General features: G+C 34.5%; 2 protein-coding genes across 6 annotated transcripts in view; both read left to right on the forward strand.

Annotated features, from left to right (window-relative positions):
• The first annotated feature begins 3700 nt into the window (after positions 1-3700).
• Positions 3701-4827, forward strand: LOC137577475 (antigen 5 like allergen Cul n 1). Its single transcript, XM_068290956.1, has 2 exons — positions 3701-3850; positions 3915-4827. Exons 1-2 carry the CDS (start codon positions 3701-3703, stop codon positions 4728-4730), a joined length of 966 nt encoding a protein of 321 aa, XP_068147057.1. The 3' UTR covers positions 4731-4827.
• Positions 4828-9385: 4558 nt separating this feature from the next.
• The window catches only part of LOC137576682 (AF4/FMR2 family member lilli), a 37843-nt gene continuing 29376 nt past the window's right edge, over positions 9386-17852 (forward strand). For 2 of the 5 annotated variants that reach the window (XM_068289924.1, XM_068289928.1), the window contains exons 1-2: positions 9386-9839; positions 12338-12596. The gene's annotated coding sequence lies outside the window, so the exon portion shown is untranslated. The remainder of the gene's footprint in view (positions 9840-12337; positions 12597-17852) is intronic. The other 3 variants (XM_068289925.1, XM_068289926.1, XM_068289927.1) reach the window with 3 other exon arrangements.

Consider the following 17852-nt stretch of genomic DNA (forward strand, 5'->3'; position numbering starts at 1 on the left):
ATAAGAGGAGTGGGCGATAGAAATGGTCGATTCAGATAGAAACAAAATAAAACGGCGAATTAATAGTTAATTAAGCACCAAACCAAAGAACTTAAGTTGAAAAAGAATAAATTCAAATAACAACAAATAATGAATGCTCAAAAATGCGAAAATCAAAGTCAAATCAAATGCTAAGGTAGATAACAAAAAACAAAAAAGAATTTCTGTTGTCTTCAACGATGATAGTAGTAATTAGTTAGTCAAAAAAGATTTCTTGGTAGTGTAGAAGTGAGAAGAAAATGGAAGGACTCGAATCCTATTATGACAGGATATCAGTCATGGTTTCGCTTTAAAACATGGGTATGTACATAAATGTGGGATGTGCATCAATCCCTCTGTCTACGAAGATGAGAAACTAGACAACGATCAAAGAGAGAACGTAAGCGTGTGAGAAAAGACGATCAAGAGGAATGACAAATGAATGAGAGATGACGACCAGAGAGTTGGTTTTTGCGCGTCGAACAAGACGGACGTGTTTTGAGGTCTTGCGTCATAGTCGGATGCAAGGTCAAGTTGAGTACGATAGACGTGTGCTAAAAATCAAGTGTCAAAGCCGAAGCGTCATAGACGGACGCCAAAGTCGAGCCGAGCCAAACGTCGATTGTCATTTAGCATGGTGTAATCTCTATTTAGACGTATCTAGACTATAATTATATCGTAAATAAAACTAAATTTATATCGTAAATAAATATCATCAGCATACTCTAAAGAGGCAAACCTTATCTCTTTTTATACCCTTGCAAAAGGGTATATTAATATTGGTCAGAACGCATAGAATATCCGACCATATAATGTATATATATTCTTGATCAGCACGACGAGGCGAGTTCAAATAGCCATGTCCGTCCGTCTGTCCGTTTGTCTGTCTGGATCAGCGCAAGCTCCTCCTAGACCATAGGAGCTACAGAGCTTTGTAGGTTTGTATATACTGCAGGGATTGTATATCTCGGATTCAGACGGGTCGGGCTACTATATCATATAGCCTCCATACAAACGGCAAAGTCACGAACTGTGACTTTTCTCAATAACTTCCGTCTTTTCACGAGCTTGTCGTGAAATTTATATAGGTGAGTTTATTACACCATTAAACGACTGTGTCAAATTTGAGGTCGGGCTACAGCTATAGCTCTCATAGGAACAATCGGACTTTCATCAGTAAATTCGTTATTTGCCACGCCAATATTCTTTAGCAAACATTAGGCTTTTTAGATAAAACGTTTTTCCACTTTCCACAAACAACTTGCAAAGGAATACAAATTTTGACGCGGTCCAAGTAATTCCCGGCCCTCTGGTCTCTATTTGTATTCACATTTCGTTATGAGAAACTAAAAAAAAAATATATCCAAAATGCTTTTAAAGCCTGAAACAAGAATATCGTTAAACCTTAATTCGAAATGATCTGTTAACAATCCATGAAACTAGGTGAAACTGTGACGAAAATGGAATTTTTAAAAAGCCTTTGTGGTTGTTTTCAGTTGGTCATGAAGTCTGCAAATTGTTTCATCTTGTTTGTAGCTCTTTTTTTCTTTTTGTCGGTTAAAAAAGCCAAAGGAAAATTCAATAGAATTCGTCACCAGCCGATGACAAGAGCCAACCCTTCAAAGTTTTGTGACGAATCGATATGCCCAAAATATGTTGAACACGTACTCTGCAATGCAAATGGAGTAAGTTGAATTGATATCACAAGTCCATATACCCACACGTTTGATTTAAGAGCTACTGAGATGATGCTACGTATGATTTCAATTAGGCTAGGGAGATGGAACAAAGTCAAAATCAGTCAGAGAGTCCAATTGGCCATACCAACTAAATACCTTATCCATCAAAGAAATTTATAAATGAAAATCGATTCGATTCCAATTTATTAATCAAACATAATTTTTTTTTTTTTTGTATACAGACATGGGAAGAAACTTGCGGCTCGGATCACGAGATATTCATAATGACGGGTAAAATAATAGCAATTATTTTACGGCAACATAATACATTTCGAAACATTGTGGCCAAAGGATCTCTTCAAAAGCTGCCTCCGAGTGGTCGCATGCTCACCATGCGATGGCACAATGAATTGGCAAGAATCGCGGAATGGGCAGTGAAAAGATGCACCTTAAGTCCACCATCGGAATGCATTTCGACGGAAGAATATGAAAGTCCCGGCTTTAACGCGGCCTACAATAAATTTAAGGGCAACCAGGACGTTCTAAAAATTGTAGAGTCACAATTGCAGTCGTGGTATCGGGAAAATTATTGGGCCAGATTGAGCAGTATCATGAAAGGCGTGTCGAAAGGCGGGTGGGTAAAGAGCAACTTATATTTTCTTTATTCCCTTTAATTATTGTTTTTTTTTCTAGTCACGAGATAGGACACTTTCTTCAATTGATAGTTGGTGAGGCCGATCGCATTGGATGTGCCATATCGAGGTACACTAAAGAGGGATGGAATTATCAACTACTGGTCTGTATCTACAACGATTCTACGAAGGATTTCAGGAACCCCATTTATCTAATTGATAGAAGATCGGCTACACATTGTCAACGTGGTGTCAATTATAGTTTTAAAAATCTATGCTCGACAAGAGAAACATCCAATATAAAAAGGGCACAAATGAAACTGGAAAAGAACAACCATGAAACAACTGCACTCGCAGGATCCATACAAAGTATTAAAGGCTGGTATTCTGACCAAGCAGAAACTAGAACATAAAACTGATAAAGTGACTTTTTCAAATGATATCCCGAGTAAGAACAACGAGGATACGGGTTCGAATCATTCATACTATGAATGTAGTTTTCGTCTAAGTCGAAGGTGATAGTTGCTAGTGCTTGTAAAATATAGTTAAGCTTGATAGTTTATAACTATATCGTATACTGCTAATAATTATAAAAAAAAAAACCTTTTTTTAAGACAACAATTTATTTGGTCGAAAACTTTGGGGTGTTTTGCTATAAGGATGATTGATCTAGTATTCGGAAAGGTAAGTTTAATAAGTTTGCCTTATTTTTTTCAACAAAATAGATTTAAAATCTCAAATTGTATTATTTATTTATTATCAAAAATATTTCGAAAATTTGCGTCAAGTGATTAAAGTCAAAAATCTAATGAAGGCAAATTGTAGATTGTCTATATTTGACGAATCAAGAACTAATATAGCTCCTTTCTGTGACAAAATTGGTGAGAAATTTTTATTTACTCACTGAACTTGGCAATTTTACACTGTGAGATAAATAAATATTGTAAAAAATTCATAATAAAGAACACGATAATGTAGAATGATTATTTTTTAATCTATGTCGTATATTTTTTGATTTTGTATATCAGACTAGGAAAAAATTAAGCCTAAAACTATGCAAAAATGTAGTATATAAATATTTTTGTGCAATTCGTTATAAAAACCGTGATGAATTGGAATAAAAATTTCAAAAAATAATATATATATATATAAATTTTAATTTCACTATGCCCACCTTTATCATTCACATTGGAGTTTATGCCAAAAAAAAGTCAACCTGTGAGCCCCACTGTATGTATTATACATATACATATGCATTGCAAGTCGTAAAATATTTGCTAATTTCGAATTTGATATGAGAATTAGGCAATTTGTTAAGCTCAACAAGTGCGAGACGACTTAAAGTGCTTAAAGTCAGTTGATATATGCAATATGAGAAAATCGGTAATCTTTATTTTTGCTCTTGCATCAATTATTGAAATCAGGGCGGATGAAAAGAAGCCGCCACATGAACTGGACTATTGTCATCCGGATCTCTGTACTAAGCCGAAAACCAAACACCTCGCTTGTGGTCATTCGGGGGTAAGTATTGGTAAACGATTTAAAAAGAAACCATGAAATTATTTCTAGTGTTCTTTGTGTCAAGGAATTCGACGAAGGTTGCGATCCAAAAGCGGTGATACATCGTATAAACACCAAACTAAAACATCTGATTCTAACCAAACACAATAATATGCGTAGTCAATTGGCCATGGGCTTACGTCACTTTACGCCAGCCAAACGAATGGCCACAATGCGTTGGAGTTCCGAATTGGCCTTCTTGGCCGAATTGAATGTGAAGCGATGTTCTATGGAACGCAGCAAATGCATTGGAACTGTGCGTTATCCACACGTGGGACAAAACTTGGCTTACAATATGTTTCGAGACGAGCAGAATGTAACTGCAATCGTTAGCAGTCAGATTAACATGTGGTTCCAAGAGTATATGAAAGCCGATATGGGTAGCATTTTGACGGGCAAGATTCCCTTGCATATCGAGCATTTTGGTGAGATCAAGCACTTCCTTCAAATGGCTAGAGATCGTGCCGATCGTGTTGGCTGTGCCATAGCGCAATATCCCTTGGTTGATGTATGGCATGTCCAGAGCTTGACATGTGTGTACAATGTGGGTGTCGATGATTGTTATCCCATCTATGCTTCGTCGGCTGTTGGTGGTAAATCCTGTCTCACGGGCATGAGTACACAATATCCGTTTTTATGCAATGTGGGAGAGAAATACGACTATATAATTTGTCCATCTGAAAAATTTATGGGCTTACCCAAAGCGCTATCCAAGCCAAGCCCATGTAATCCTCTTGCGAGTTCAGCTGTAACCCAGAAATCGTCCTTACTTGAAAATATTAGAACATGGTACAATGCGCAATCTAGAACAGGTGATGAAAACAAAGACACTAAATGTTGAAGCATCTTCGAAATTGAATTTAATTGTAAAGCTTGCTTCAAGTGACATTAAATTGATGGCAGTCAATTGTAACTGAATAAAACGCAATATTAATAATAATAAAGTTCGTAATTCATATTATTTCTTGTGTGTGGCCATAAATACTCAACTGTTGGCCATGTCGCACATGCAGCACGACGACAGCAACTGCAATTGAGCCCCACACCCCCAAAACCAGTTCGCCATCATCCTGGCCCATTTGTGACCTCTCCAATATGCTGGCCACAAAAAGATTTACGAGCAACACCCATGGACCAGAGCCCCCTACCGAATCCTCATACACCCAAAAACAAACTCTCTCACTTCAGCCAGCGGAATGCGGCGCATAAATAAATTTTCTTTTCATGTGTGACAACAAATTACACAGGCCGACATGATTTTTGCTGACGTTAACTTGAGAGGTGTTCTTAACTAATTCGGGTACGCTGATTCTAACTGCATACTTGGTTTTTGTCCATCACGTCTAGATTTTGTGAAATCTGGAGATCTGGGGTTGAAAAATAGGCACCCAAAAGTATACTATAGAAAGTTTGAAACAAAAATTTTCAACTTTTTTTACGGATTTTAGAATATTTTGTGTAAGAAAATTAGTTCTTGTTTGCACATATAACTAATATACAATTTATAAGACGCAGCAAATTCCCACAATTCTTTAAAATTTAAAAGCAGACAATGTTTGAAATCCCTATAGCATACTTTTTGGTTGCAATTTTACTCATTATAGAACTATATCCGGAGTGTAAGATATTATCCATTATAACAAAGAAATAACTCTTTGATATTTTGTAAATTCCTTTTTAATCAAGCCTAATATATTAATAGGATAAAATAATAATGTTTTTAGTACAGTATTATGCTTATATCATGGAAAAATATATTGCAAATTAGGTCATTTTGAATAATTTGAACGCATTTTTTTCGAAATCCTGACGTGATGGAGAAAAACTAAGTACAGGGCCGTGATTAGCAGCCCCCAATTACTATAGGAGACCTATTGAACTTCAAACACTTTTTCATGACCTCAAAAATGTCGGCCTGTGTTATTAATCTCCAACTCGATTCGAGTTCAGGCTCGAATGCCAATTATTGACACTTCAACGCGAAAGCAAAAAGCATATGTTCATACGGAAAAATATACATATGAGTGTTTTTTTTTTTTTTTTTTTGTGGTGTTTGGTTTTTATTTCTGCCTCACTTATTGATGGATTTATTTATGAGGCAATTTCGAATCCATTCGTATGCGAATTTAACAAATTAATTTCACTTATATCCGTAAGGCATTCTGATTTTAGTGTCAGAATGTTTTGATGGGAGGCTCTTAAAATAGAAACCAGTTCAAATTAATCCTAACATTTCTTTTTACAAGTTTTACGATTCTTTTAAGGGTGCAAGACCAACTTTATGTATGTGTTTGTGTGTGTGTGTGTAAGTGTCTATGCCTTTTTGAGAAGCCCTGGTTGTTTATTTTTACTCCGAAATTTTGTCTAGACCTCCAATCAATTACAACAGTGGGCCACAGTTTAAGAGGAATCGAGTGGAGTCTGAGGAGTTTTAACTGAATTTTCTAACTAATTTGCTTTAAAAACTAATTCAATTAATGTTTCGAATAAAAGATATTGAATGCAAACCAAGTCAAGCTAAATCTATTTTTGAAAGTACATAAAGTATTTTCGATTATATCCTTTAGATACTCCTTGGTAACCTTCTTGATGTATACTGTGCACAATGTGAAATATTCGAATAAATTGTTTAATTGATAAAATATTTGAATTAGATACTCAAACTCTTAAAATATTCGAAAACTTTAACAAATTAAAATTAATTGTATTATTTTAGATTATTTTAAGAAAAATGTAAAGAAAAAAATAAATATTTTATGTGCATATTTCGTTTATATATTTTAAAATATATTTAGAATTATTTAGTTTACAGATAATTAGAATTTAATAACAATTTGTAGCTTCTTACAAATATTTCTTCTATATTAATAAGTTATACGGTTTTTGTGTGAATAATGGTTAAATAATGTTTTACTACAAAAGAACAGCACATCTTAATCTAAAATAAATATTGATAAGAATCTACAAATTGTTATAAAATTATAATTATTATATTTGAACAAAAGGATTCTAAATTTACTCAAGTATAATGAATGCACATTTCTTTGTGTCATTTATTTGTCACATTTTTCAATTGCCAAAAAACGACTTTAATTTTTTTATTTGTTGACTTAAAGTACCTACGTATTGACCTGACTTAAATATAATGAAAAACGTATGTGGAATGTTATCGTGCAAAGTATATGAAGGAGGCAGGCAATTTGATTCCAAGAACGGCCTGGACAACCATTTCCCTGTAAATACTTCAAAATTTGTACATCTCACTCCCCGATCGTGCATTTGAAGTTATTTTTAAAAACGGAGGATTCCGGAGACAAAAATATGAAAATAATCTTAAGTTTGTTACAAAATTTTTATTTTTAATGATTGAACCTATTCAGTTAAACGGAAAAAAATCACTAATTCTGATACTCTCTCAGAAGATAAAAAAAATAAAAAATAAGTCAAATGTTTTTGAAAATGGTACTTCAGCGTTTTATTCTAATATGATTTAAGAATTAAAGAAAGACACAAATTATGTAAATCGGAATACTGGTTTAGGAATTATGGACAAATTCCTACCTCTGAGATCTTGAACCTATTCAGTTGAGCGGCAGTGTAAGTTTCAAGTGATTCTCAATGGATTGTCGGGAAAGAGTATGAGGAAAAATAACCCAAATTTTGATATCAAAATATGATTTCCTCTAGATGATCCAGTGAATAAAGCCTGTTCTTCTATTCCCACAAAATCGAGTCCCTCTGTTACTTTAGACGCAATGCCACATTACTCGATTCGAAGTCTTTTTTTCTTGACAACAAAGTGGAATAAAAAGTAATTGCTAACATTCTCAGAAATGCGTTAACGTGTTTAAATGTTTTGCAATTACAGCAATTGAGTTTTATTTTAAAATTTAAATGCTTCTTGGAAATTTTCAATATTTGGAAACGTTGAAAATATGCAAATGTTTAAATTTTATTTGATTGGAAAATTTTGTAGATACAAGAGAACACAGAGCAGTTCTTTACAAAAGAGATTTTAATATTTGTTTTTTGCTATTTAAATATCACAGAAAAAGTATAACAAAGTATTACAAATTTAGACCATAAAACAATAATAAATTTTTTCTTATTATATTAAAAAACAAATAAGCTAAGACAGGAAACAAAAGTTTTTGTAGGTGAATCCTTAATTAAGCGAGAAGAAGCTAACTTTGGCTGAGGATCATAACAACGATTTCGCTTTCCAAATTTTAATACAGTTTAATTATAATATATTAAAATAAAGATATATTTTTACTATTAAAGAGAACTTTAGGTTTGCGTATCATCGATTTGGATAAGTTTTGGATATGTTGTAGAATACCCGCCGAGCTGCTTGAAGTACACTCGGAGTTTTACCTATAAGTCACAGAAGCTACAACTTTAAACGCGATTTATTAGGAAAATATAGAATAGTGCGCCGAAATATTGCACACAGCTTCAAATGACGGGGTATTCTACAACATATCCAAAATTCATTCAAATCCGTGATTTGCATACCTGAAGTTCCCCTTATAAGATACTTATCAATAAAGTAGGCCCTTCAATAGATGGTTTCTCAGACGGCTATAGTAGTCCGATTCGACTTATGGTAACACTTGATCGCATTTAAAAGCTTAAATGTTAAGCTGCTCACTCTGATCAAGAACATAAGATTAGGATAGAAAAATCTTAAATATAATTAAACTTTTAAAACTAGACCAACTTCTTAGATATGTATAAGTCCTTGTATATTATTAGTCCTTGTAAAAAGTTTGTAATTTTACTAACCTTTCGTTCTATGTTTTGTTTAAATAAAGCTTTTGTTATAATTTGAAGTCAATATTTATTAAAATCATTTAAAGTTTTAAAAATCCCTTACAGGATACATAGATATTCTCATATGGGATTAAAGCCAGTTGTAAGTTAACAAGTTAATGTCTTAAGTATTTTAAAGACACAACTCAAAACCATATTGAGTTATTTATATTTAAGTATAATCGAAAATTGAACAATAAGCTTAATGCAGTAGAAAGCTGTAAATTGATCAGTACATTAACCTGTTAAACAAACCATTCAAGCATTATATGGTTAGACAAGTTGCACAAATATGTTCAAATTATAACATTTTCAGTCCATAAATCCGCTCACATGTGGTTCCGCTTTCGAATAGATCGACTGAAAGCAATATTTAGATAAAAACTTAATGCATGGAGTACTTTAAAAGTAAAAAAGCAAGAAGGACAATACTTTGATTTCCATAAACAAGCGTTTTTATGCTAAAGTAAATTCTGAAAAGAATTTCATATAAGACGCCAGTGAAGTGAATTCTCACAACGCTTGCGCATTTGTGGCGTGTGCCAGTGCCCCAGTGTGCCACGAGTTGCATGCACCGAAAACGAATCCACGGAAAGACTCCGAAAGGCGCCCAGAGCCGACAACCAAGCCAGACCAGGCCAGCATCCAAAAAGGCATTTGCCTCAGTCGAACGAAGCCAGCCAAAGGCAAAGCACATTGAATGCGCTTCAAAAGAAATAGAATAACAAAAATAACAAAACATATTCATACAAAAATAACAAATATTAGACAACAAAAAAAAAAAAAAAACCCAGAAAATATTACGTATACGTAAACAACGTAAAATCTGTTGTGAAAGCGCGTAAAGTTTCGATGTAAATAATTAGGCACAATTGAACAAACAGAAAGATGACTACTGATACCCCTTATGTATGGGCAAACTGATAGTGTTTTGTGTATGTTGTGTTAAGCCGCTTTGGGCTCATCAATAAGTTAGAATGCCTTCGATTGTAATGCCGATTGACGGGAGCATCATCCATGGCGGCATGGACTTAACTCCATGAATAAAATATCAAAAAAAAAAAAAAGAAAAACGCGCATTTCTCCCACACACGTCGCCCTCTGACTCACTTACGTCCTTATCGGCGGCAAATATGTAAGAAGAAATGCTTAGGCATTGTTGTTCTTGTTGTTTTTCTTGTTGTTGGTGCTGCTCCCCTTTTTTGGCATACCTTTTTGCATTTATTAAATATTCAGTCAAAGCAAAATCTCTGTTGTGCCTCCTTCTTTTTCATGCCTTTGATGTTGTCGCTCTCCTCGTTCGTTCGCTCACACAAAAGTGGCAAAAAAAAAAAAAAAAAACAAAAAAAAAAGGAAAAGAGACACCCAGTGGAGACAATGTGGCCACACATTTTCCTTGATATTCTCTGCCCCTCAATCCTCCTTTTAGGTTGTATCATGTTTACGCCAAGCAAACTATTAAGTGCCTTCTGTGTGACTATCTTGTTTATGTTTAACTCAAATCTCTGGGGCGTGTCAAATTCAAATTTCATTCCATATTAGTTAGTCTAATTGCAGGCAGCTAGCAGCAGCATCTAGCAGCAGCAGCCACAGCTGTTGTTTTGTTTAACAAAAAGCACAAATACGGCAAAAAGAAAATAGCAAAAAGAAAAGCATTTAAATAGACTACAAGAAAAACGACATGCTCACACTCAGCTGGCGCTCTGTGAAAAGTCATTAGACGTAGGCATTATCACACCTGCAGGACCACATTAGCAACAACAAATGAGCAGGGCATACCATTCTAATATGAAAATGACGCAAACCAGTTGGGAATTATTAGTCAGATAAGAAGGTAAATGAGAGAATAACCGCATGAAATTCTGAGAATAGTCTTAAATTCAATTTGAGACAAAATTTAACAGTTTTCATACCATTTTGCTTGGAATGTTTATTTTGTGGCCCTATCCAATTATTTGTAGCTTGTTTTTGTGGCAAAAATAGGTAGTTAAAGTTAAAGAAATTTGCCTCCCCTAAGTATGCAATAGACAGTCGAAGAATTCATTATATGAAAACTAAAAAAAAAACATTTTAAATATCCTTCTGTGGCTGAACAACTCTCCAAAAACCACTTTGTCTAACCACCGACATTCCAAAAGTTTTTAATAGTTCAAAAGAAATGAATTCTTCAATTACCTTTGGCATAGTTTTGGAAGCAAATTTCGTCCATTTATCAAATAGTTTAAACTGGATAGACTTGCTTGAAATTAATTATATGGTTAAGATATTTATGTGTATTAGGTTTATAGTTAAGGTGCATTTCCAAGTTTTCAACAATTTTGTCCCAAACTCCTCATTAAAGGCGTCCAAAGAAGTGAGCCAGAGAGTGTTTCATACAGTAGTTTCAACAAAAGAATGAATTGAAACTAAAGAACCCCATCATGAGTATATAACAGCTTATGAAATATATGTACATACATACATATGAATATGTCAATAATAAATACAAGTGGAAATTATTTGAAAATATTTAAAAACTAAAGCAAAAGAAACAGAGAAAAGGCATAACAGAAAAGCGTTTTCAATGGCTACAAGATAATCTTAGTTTTATGGAAATAAACAATTGTCTAACAAATCTCAAAGATCAGCAAACACATTAATAGTGTTTGAATACACCAAATACACTCGATGTTTGAATTTCCCATTCTTTTGAATCAATTTGTCAAGTTTGCTACTTTCACTCGTTTATCTAGAAAGATTCTGTTAGAATTACTTTTATTATTCTTAGTTGCTATTGGTTTTTTAAAGCTATATAGAAAATATTGAAATATATTTTCAAAATTATGGCAATCTTTCAGAGATTTGAAAAAGTTACTCCTCGATTCGCTCTTTGCAATTCCTTTCTTGTAATGGGTATTAAAAAAACGGCCAATCAATTTCCTGATCTTATACAACTTCTTATCCTTTTCTACAAATACAAAAATTAAGCTTAGGATTACCTAGTTCTGTCGCAATCGCTTGTTGTTGAATTAAATGAACAAAAACAAATCACTGAAGAGTTTCCTTAACAATATTTCCATAATTTTGTCAAGTTTTACATTAAATAAACGTTTTTTTTTCTTTTCTATATTAAATTTCGTTAATTACTTTTCTTATATAAATTTAATTCCATTAATTTCTTTCCTTTTTTTTGAATTTGTGAGTTTTCTTTTTTGTTACTTTTTTTGTTTAAGTTTCAGTCCAAAATCTTTAGCTAAGAGACGAGATTTTTGGGCAAGTTTCTTAGCCTACTCTTTGCGAAATGCTTGAAGATTTAACAAAAAACACCTTTTTTGGCCAAGTTAAAGGAAATCTTGAGCCCAAGTCTTTGACAAGAGGAAAACATAAAAAGGACTTGCTTACTTCAGCATCCACTAACACACACACACACACACACACACACACACACAGTTTCTCTCTTTCTCTCTATATCACTTCACGTTTTGCTCCCATTTGCAAACCTTTTCCATGTTGATGTCTTTCTGCTGCTGCTCCATCTCCATCTTCGCCTCTGTTGGCCCTCTCATCGTCCTTTTACTGATGGCATTTGCCTTTTTTCTTACTTGCGTTTTTTTAATTTTTTATGCGTGCCTTGCTGCATACTTTTGTGCCCAGGCAGAAAGAGTACCAACAACTGCAACAACAATAACGAGAACAGTAACAGCAAAAGCGACAACGACAACAACATCAACAACAACAACAACTACTCAAAAGTGCCAGGCACACGACAAGCCCAAGACCCAGACAAAGAGGCCGTGCTGAGTTCGAGGTAGAGACAGAGGAAGAGCCGTCTCCACCATTTAACTTCATTTACTTACATCTAAAAACGCAGTTGAAATAAACGACTTCACGACGCTGGCGGATTTGCTAAAAAGTAAGTAAAATCTCCTTCATCTTCATTCCGCCTCCACCTGTTCCAGCTTTTGCTTGGCATTCTTTCACCTGTCTCAACTGCTCATTAAATGCCACCAGCGGTGAGTGAAAGCATGAAGAACAAGAATGAAATGAAAACCAACGTCAGCTGTTGTTCTGAATATAATGACTAAGTGCCAACAAAACAAAACAAAAAAAAAAAAATAACAACAGCAGGAAAAAGTGTCTAAAAGGGGAAAAACTTGCTGATTCAATACTTTTTATACGAACTATAAACTTTTATTTCTATGTGTGTATATAAAAACTATAAACAGGTAGAATCTGACAGTTTGTTCCCGTTAACATTTTGGAACGGGAAATTCATTAGAAATTTCCGCGACAAAATTTAATAAAATATATAGAGACCTAGCAATGAACACCACACGGCGTATACGTAACATTTTCAACTATTTCACTCTGCTACTTCAGCAATTGTTTGCATAGAATTGAAGTAGTTTATAGAATGTTCCACTACTTCAACTATAAGCAAACTATTCCATTTTGTAGTTCATAGACTAACAACGATTTAGCTAGTAACTATGTGGGTAACTAAGAATTTTATTGAGTCCCATTGAAAGGTTGCTAAATTTTCGATCCATATTCAATTTTCTAATCTTCAACCTTTTAAATTGTCACACTTTTGTATGGCAAACAAAAAAGGAGAAAATTTTCCACCAAACAGCACATTTTTTTCGTGGCATACTTTGAGGCGCTGCCTGCGGCCTTTTCAATTTCCTCCACATCCATTCAGAGGCAATTGCAATTGGCCACAAAACGGAAAGAGTAGGCAAAAGGGGGAGACGTAGGAAATCGCATGTACATATATAGTATGTGGGCGTAAATAGGGGCTACCATGGCCATGGGCGTGGTATCGGTATGATGGTTGGGCTGAAGGCAGGATGCAGATGATGCAGGTGGCAACAGCTGCCAGCAGCAGCAAAAATATGAAAAGTTTTCCAAATACCTTTGTAGCACACACCGGCACACACACACACACTTATGCATAGAATGTTGCATCTGCCACAACATGCTGCAACCGAAAAATGTCACACAAGTTGAAAAAAAGGGATTTATGACAATGACAGGACAGGCAAAAAACCATAGAAAAAAAAAACTTTTCATATATTTGTGCTTGGCCAAGCTTAACGTATGCGTTAGACAATAATTTCAAGTGGAACCACAAAACGAAATTTCTGCGGGAAAAGAGACGAGATGAAGAGGAAGTGGCTCGGGCTATATGGCAGGAGCAGCTGCTGCACGCACACACACAGATACACACAGAAGGCCAAACAGAATAATGCAACATTAAATGAATAATACAAAAATATACAGAGCCAAGGGGGAAACCCTCTAAAATAAAATTATGTTTATTTTTCGGTTTTTCTCCCCTCTCATGAAAAGCACTTGAAAAAACCCGGAAAGTAAAGAAGAAAAAAGAAAACGACAGTAAAACTTGCCAACGACATAAGAAACTTTTGCTTGAAGCACTCTTCAAATTATGCTTATGCTTTTTTCTTTGCTTGTTCTCTCCTTATGTTGGTGAAGAATGAAAGGCGCATGGGAAGGATGTTGGGTGGAGGGACGGACGGGACATACAACTTGCTTACAACAAATTCAAGAGATGTTAACAGCCAAACAGGGACGTTGGCTGTGGGTGGGGGCGAAAATTCTATATTTATCTAACACATAGAATAAGTCGAAGTAGCGACAGCCACCGAAGTAGATGTTGCCAAGGATATGAGTAGGGCGGGATGGCTAGGTTGTACGTGTAAGGCAACGGACGAGATGATGTCACGCTAATCAATTTGTTTAAATTGGTATTACCATTTACAAACCGCTTTCATAGCATACACACACACACGCACACACCCATACACCCAAACACTTACACATTTAAGCAAACACGAAAGGGATGCTGATGAAAGTTCGATTGCTTTAGTCAAAAGGCAATAAGCACCGTTTCGGTACAGTCTTGGGTTAACTGAAATCGAAACCAGCCAAGGCAGTTGTTTGTTCGACGAACATTTGTTCACCATATATATAGTTCACTATTCTATTCTCTTATCTGTATATCTAATATTTACTGCTACTAACCACTTAAGGAAACACACGCTTCACACAAATTTCGTCTTCTAGGGAATCGATAAATTCCTGATTATTTTTAAATTCTCAATAAACTTTTCATTTTTCTTTCGAAAAGTAACCAATTTCCAAGAATGGAAATGGTATAGCGTAATCGAGGACGGTGGTTTATCTGATCCTAAAAGTCTAACCAGTCCAACAATTTGAGTTTGGAAAAAACAATTATTTAAAGCAATCATAGTTTATAGACAAAACATACAAAATATTTTCAATTTTGAGATGTATTATACATTAAGTACCTAATAAGCACATTTTCAGTCTATTGCATACTTTAAAGGGCAAAGTATGGTCAATTTACGGCCCTAAACCTGCGTATGTAAAGGGTGCCTTAGGCTCAAGCATTTCTTTGGTATGTGACAACTTTCCTTTATAGATAGCACGATTAACTGACATATCTTATCATTAATGTTCAGAAAACAATATGAACAATTAAATAATAGACCGTAAGCAAATTTCTTAGCGGTAAATGGCCAGTTCGTTTTGAGAATGGCCAACAGAGTCTGCAGTTAAGAAAGTATCAGTAACTGAAATTTCTCATTAGTTCTATTTGATTTAACTAAATATTTCAAATTAGAGGTATGTATGCATGGATGAGTCCCAAACCTCTTAGAACCCCCTTTAGACCCCTGATCTGATGTCATATTTATAGTTTATACTTGTTGTTAAATCATATGGAATTATTAATATTTTTGGTATATAAAAACAAGCGAAAAGTTTTCATTTAAAAGAAAATATCTTTCACTAAGAGTAAGGGAAATTGAATATGCTTCGTCTTTTAGTCCCAAATGAAAACGAAATTAGCTTAGAATAACCTTCAACCTTTAGAGATTAAAGGAACATTAATTAAGAGATAATGTTGATTTGTACATTTATCATTTTAGGAAATTCATTTTAGATAAATGACAAAGTGAGATGATTAAGATACTTAAGACACCTGTACATCTTTTCAGGGTTTTGTGTTCATTCTTTGATCATTTCACGATGTCAGCTCTAAATCTGTCCTGCAGACAAAGATGACAAACACTTGTCACACACACACATGTACCACACGTGAACCGCCTCACACATACACATTTAGAAAGAGACAGAGACAGCGAGAGAGAGACAAAAAGAAGCTTGAAATGTTATCACTTTGTGTTTATCGGGCTGCGACAGTTCCATTCCATTGTGCCAAATTGTTAATGCTGAGCATTCATTCTATTTTCTATTCTGTTTTGTCAGGCTTTTGCCTTTGGAGCTGCTGCCGCCGTTTGTTGTTATTGTTCTTGGCATTATCATTGTATCATCGTTCAGCATTCACATCCATATCCACTTCCACTCCATCCCAATCGACTCCTCACCATCCCACACCCATTTCTGACTTTCACATTTTTATTTTATTTTCTGCTTTTTCTGCTATTTTTTTCTTTTCTTCGTCTGCCACAAGAGAGAGAAAATTTAATGCTTTCTCTGGGTTCTTTCCTCTAGCGGCGTCTGGCGGTCGCGGCGCCAAAGTTTCTTTATGACCTTTGAGTGTGTGTGTGTGTGTTGAAGAGTGTGTGTGAGTATATATCCTAGATATATCTGCCTTACTGCTTGGCTGGTTTGTCCTGAATTGATTGATAAGGTTCTGTTGTTGTTGTTGTTGTTGTTGGTTCTTACTGTTAGCTGTGTGTGAACGAGAAACACAGTTGTCGCCACCAAGTTTATGATGTTTATGCGTAAAAATAACGCCAAAAATAACAACAACAACAAAAAAGAACAACCAAAAAAATGTAAGGAAGACCGAAAAGAGAGAATACCGCAAAAAAAACAAAAAGAAAAACTTTAAGCGGCCTTTGGCAAAAGCTTCAACTTTGACTATAAAAAATGAGAGAAAAGAAAGTACCGCAAAAGCATTTAACCTAGCCTAGATTATCCTTGACAGAGCTTTAATTCCTTTTTTTCTTTTTTTTTTTTTTTTGGTTTTTTAAAGCAAACAAACGCTTTAGGCTTCATGCGAGTGAATGAGCCGAGGAGAGAGACGTCCAAATCCCAGGCTCGTTTGCGTGGACAACAAAATTGTTATTGTTCTTGTTATTGTTGTTGCTGTTGTTGTTGGTTAGTTTGCCATTGCCTATAAAAATACTAACAAAAACTCAACTTGCCCACTAATTTGACCTGCGTTGAAAGTTTTATGAACCATCGCCCCGGGCCCGAAAGTTAAATATACGACTAATACTAATTACATGTGTTACTTTGTGTGAATAATTGCATGAGGGACGAACTGCCAACTGCTAACTGGGATTCTGAACCTGGTCTATTGGGATTTGGTTAGTTTTAATTGCTTTTCCACCACCTCATTTTTTTTTTTTTTTGCCGAACAACAACACCCACATTCATTGAGCCTAATAGTCATTAGATGGCTATTGATAGATAGGAGCAAAGTGCATCCAAGTTATTGCCTAATTGTTCGGAAACCAACATGACAATGCATCAAATTTTGTTAATTGATTGGCTTTTTTTTTTGGTTATTCTATTCATTTATGTAATCGAATCTCAAATACGTTATGAAATACAATATGATAATCAAATTGGTTTTATCTACTTAATCTGTTAGTTTTAGGGATATTTGTTTTTGATTTGGTTTTATCTATGAATCAACAAACTAGTAAACGATTCTGATTATAGTTGAACATTTTCCCATTAGGCATATACAATGATAAACTATTGTTAATATTTTTTAACATAATATATAAAAACCTTGCCCATAATGGTGACCCCGACGACTTTTGTCAAGTTTACTGTATGTACGCCCAAATTTATTTTATGAATAATAGTTCTTTATATAAACTGATGTTATAGAGACTTGACAATAGTTTTTAACTTTTATGTTAACTCTTTTTTTTTTGACTACCGCCATAAATTGTAATTTTAAAGTTTCCTCGTTAATTATTCTTCTTAAATTTATGAATTTTCTTTTCTGGAAAACACTATCGATTTTAACTTTGTGACCATATTGCCAATTTCTTGCTTTAAAAACTTTTCCTACATTATTCATAGAGTTTTATAAAAGTTGACATCTTCTGCTTCAACATCGAGAAAAGTTTGCCTATTA

The sequence above is a fragment of the Drosophila tropicalis genome, unplaced genomic scaffold (genome assembly GCF_018151085.1).
Source record: "Drosophila tropicalis isolate 14030-0801.00 unplaced genomic scaffold, ASM1815108v1 contig_593, whole genome shotgun sequence".
Classification (NCBI taxonomy): domain Eukaryota; kingdom Metazoa; phylum Arthropoda; class Insecta; order Diptera; family Drosophilidae; genus Drosophila; species Drosophila tropicalis.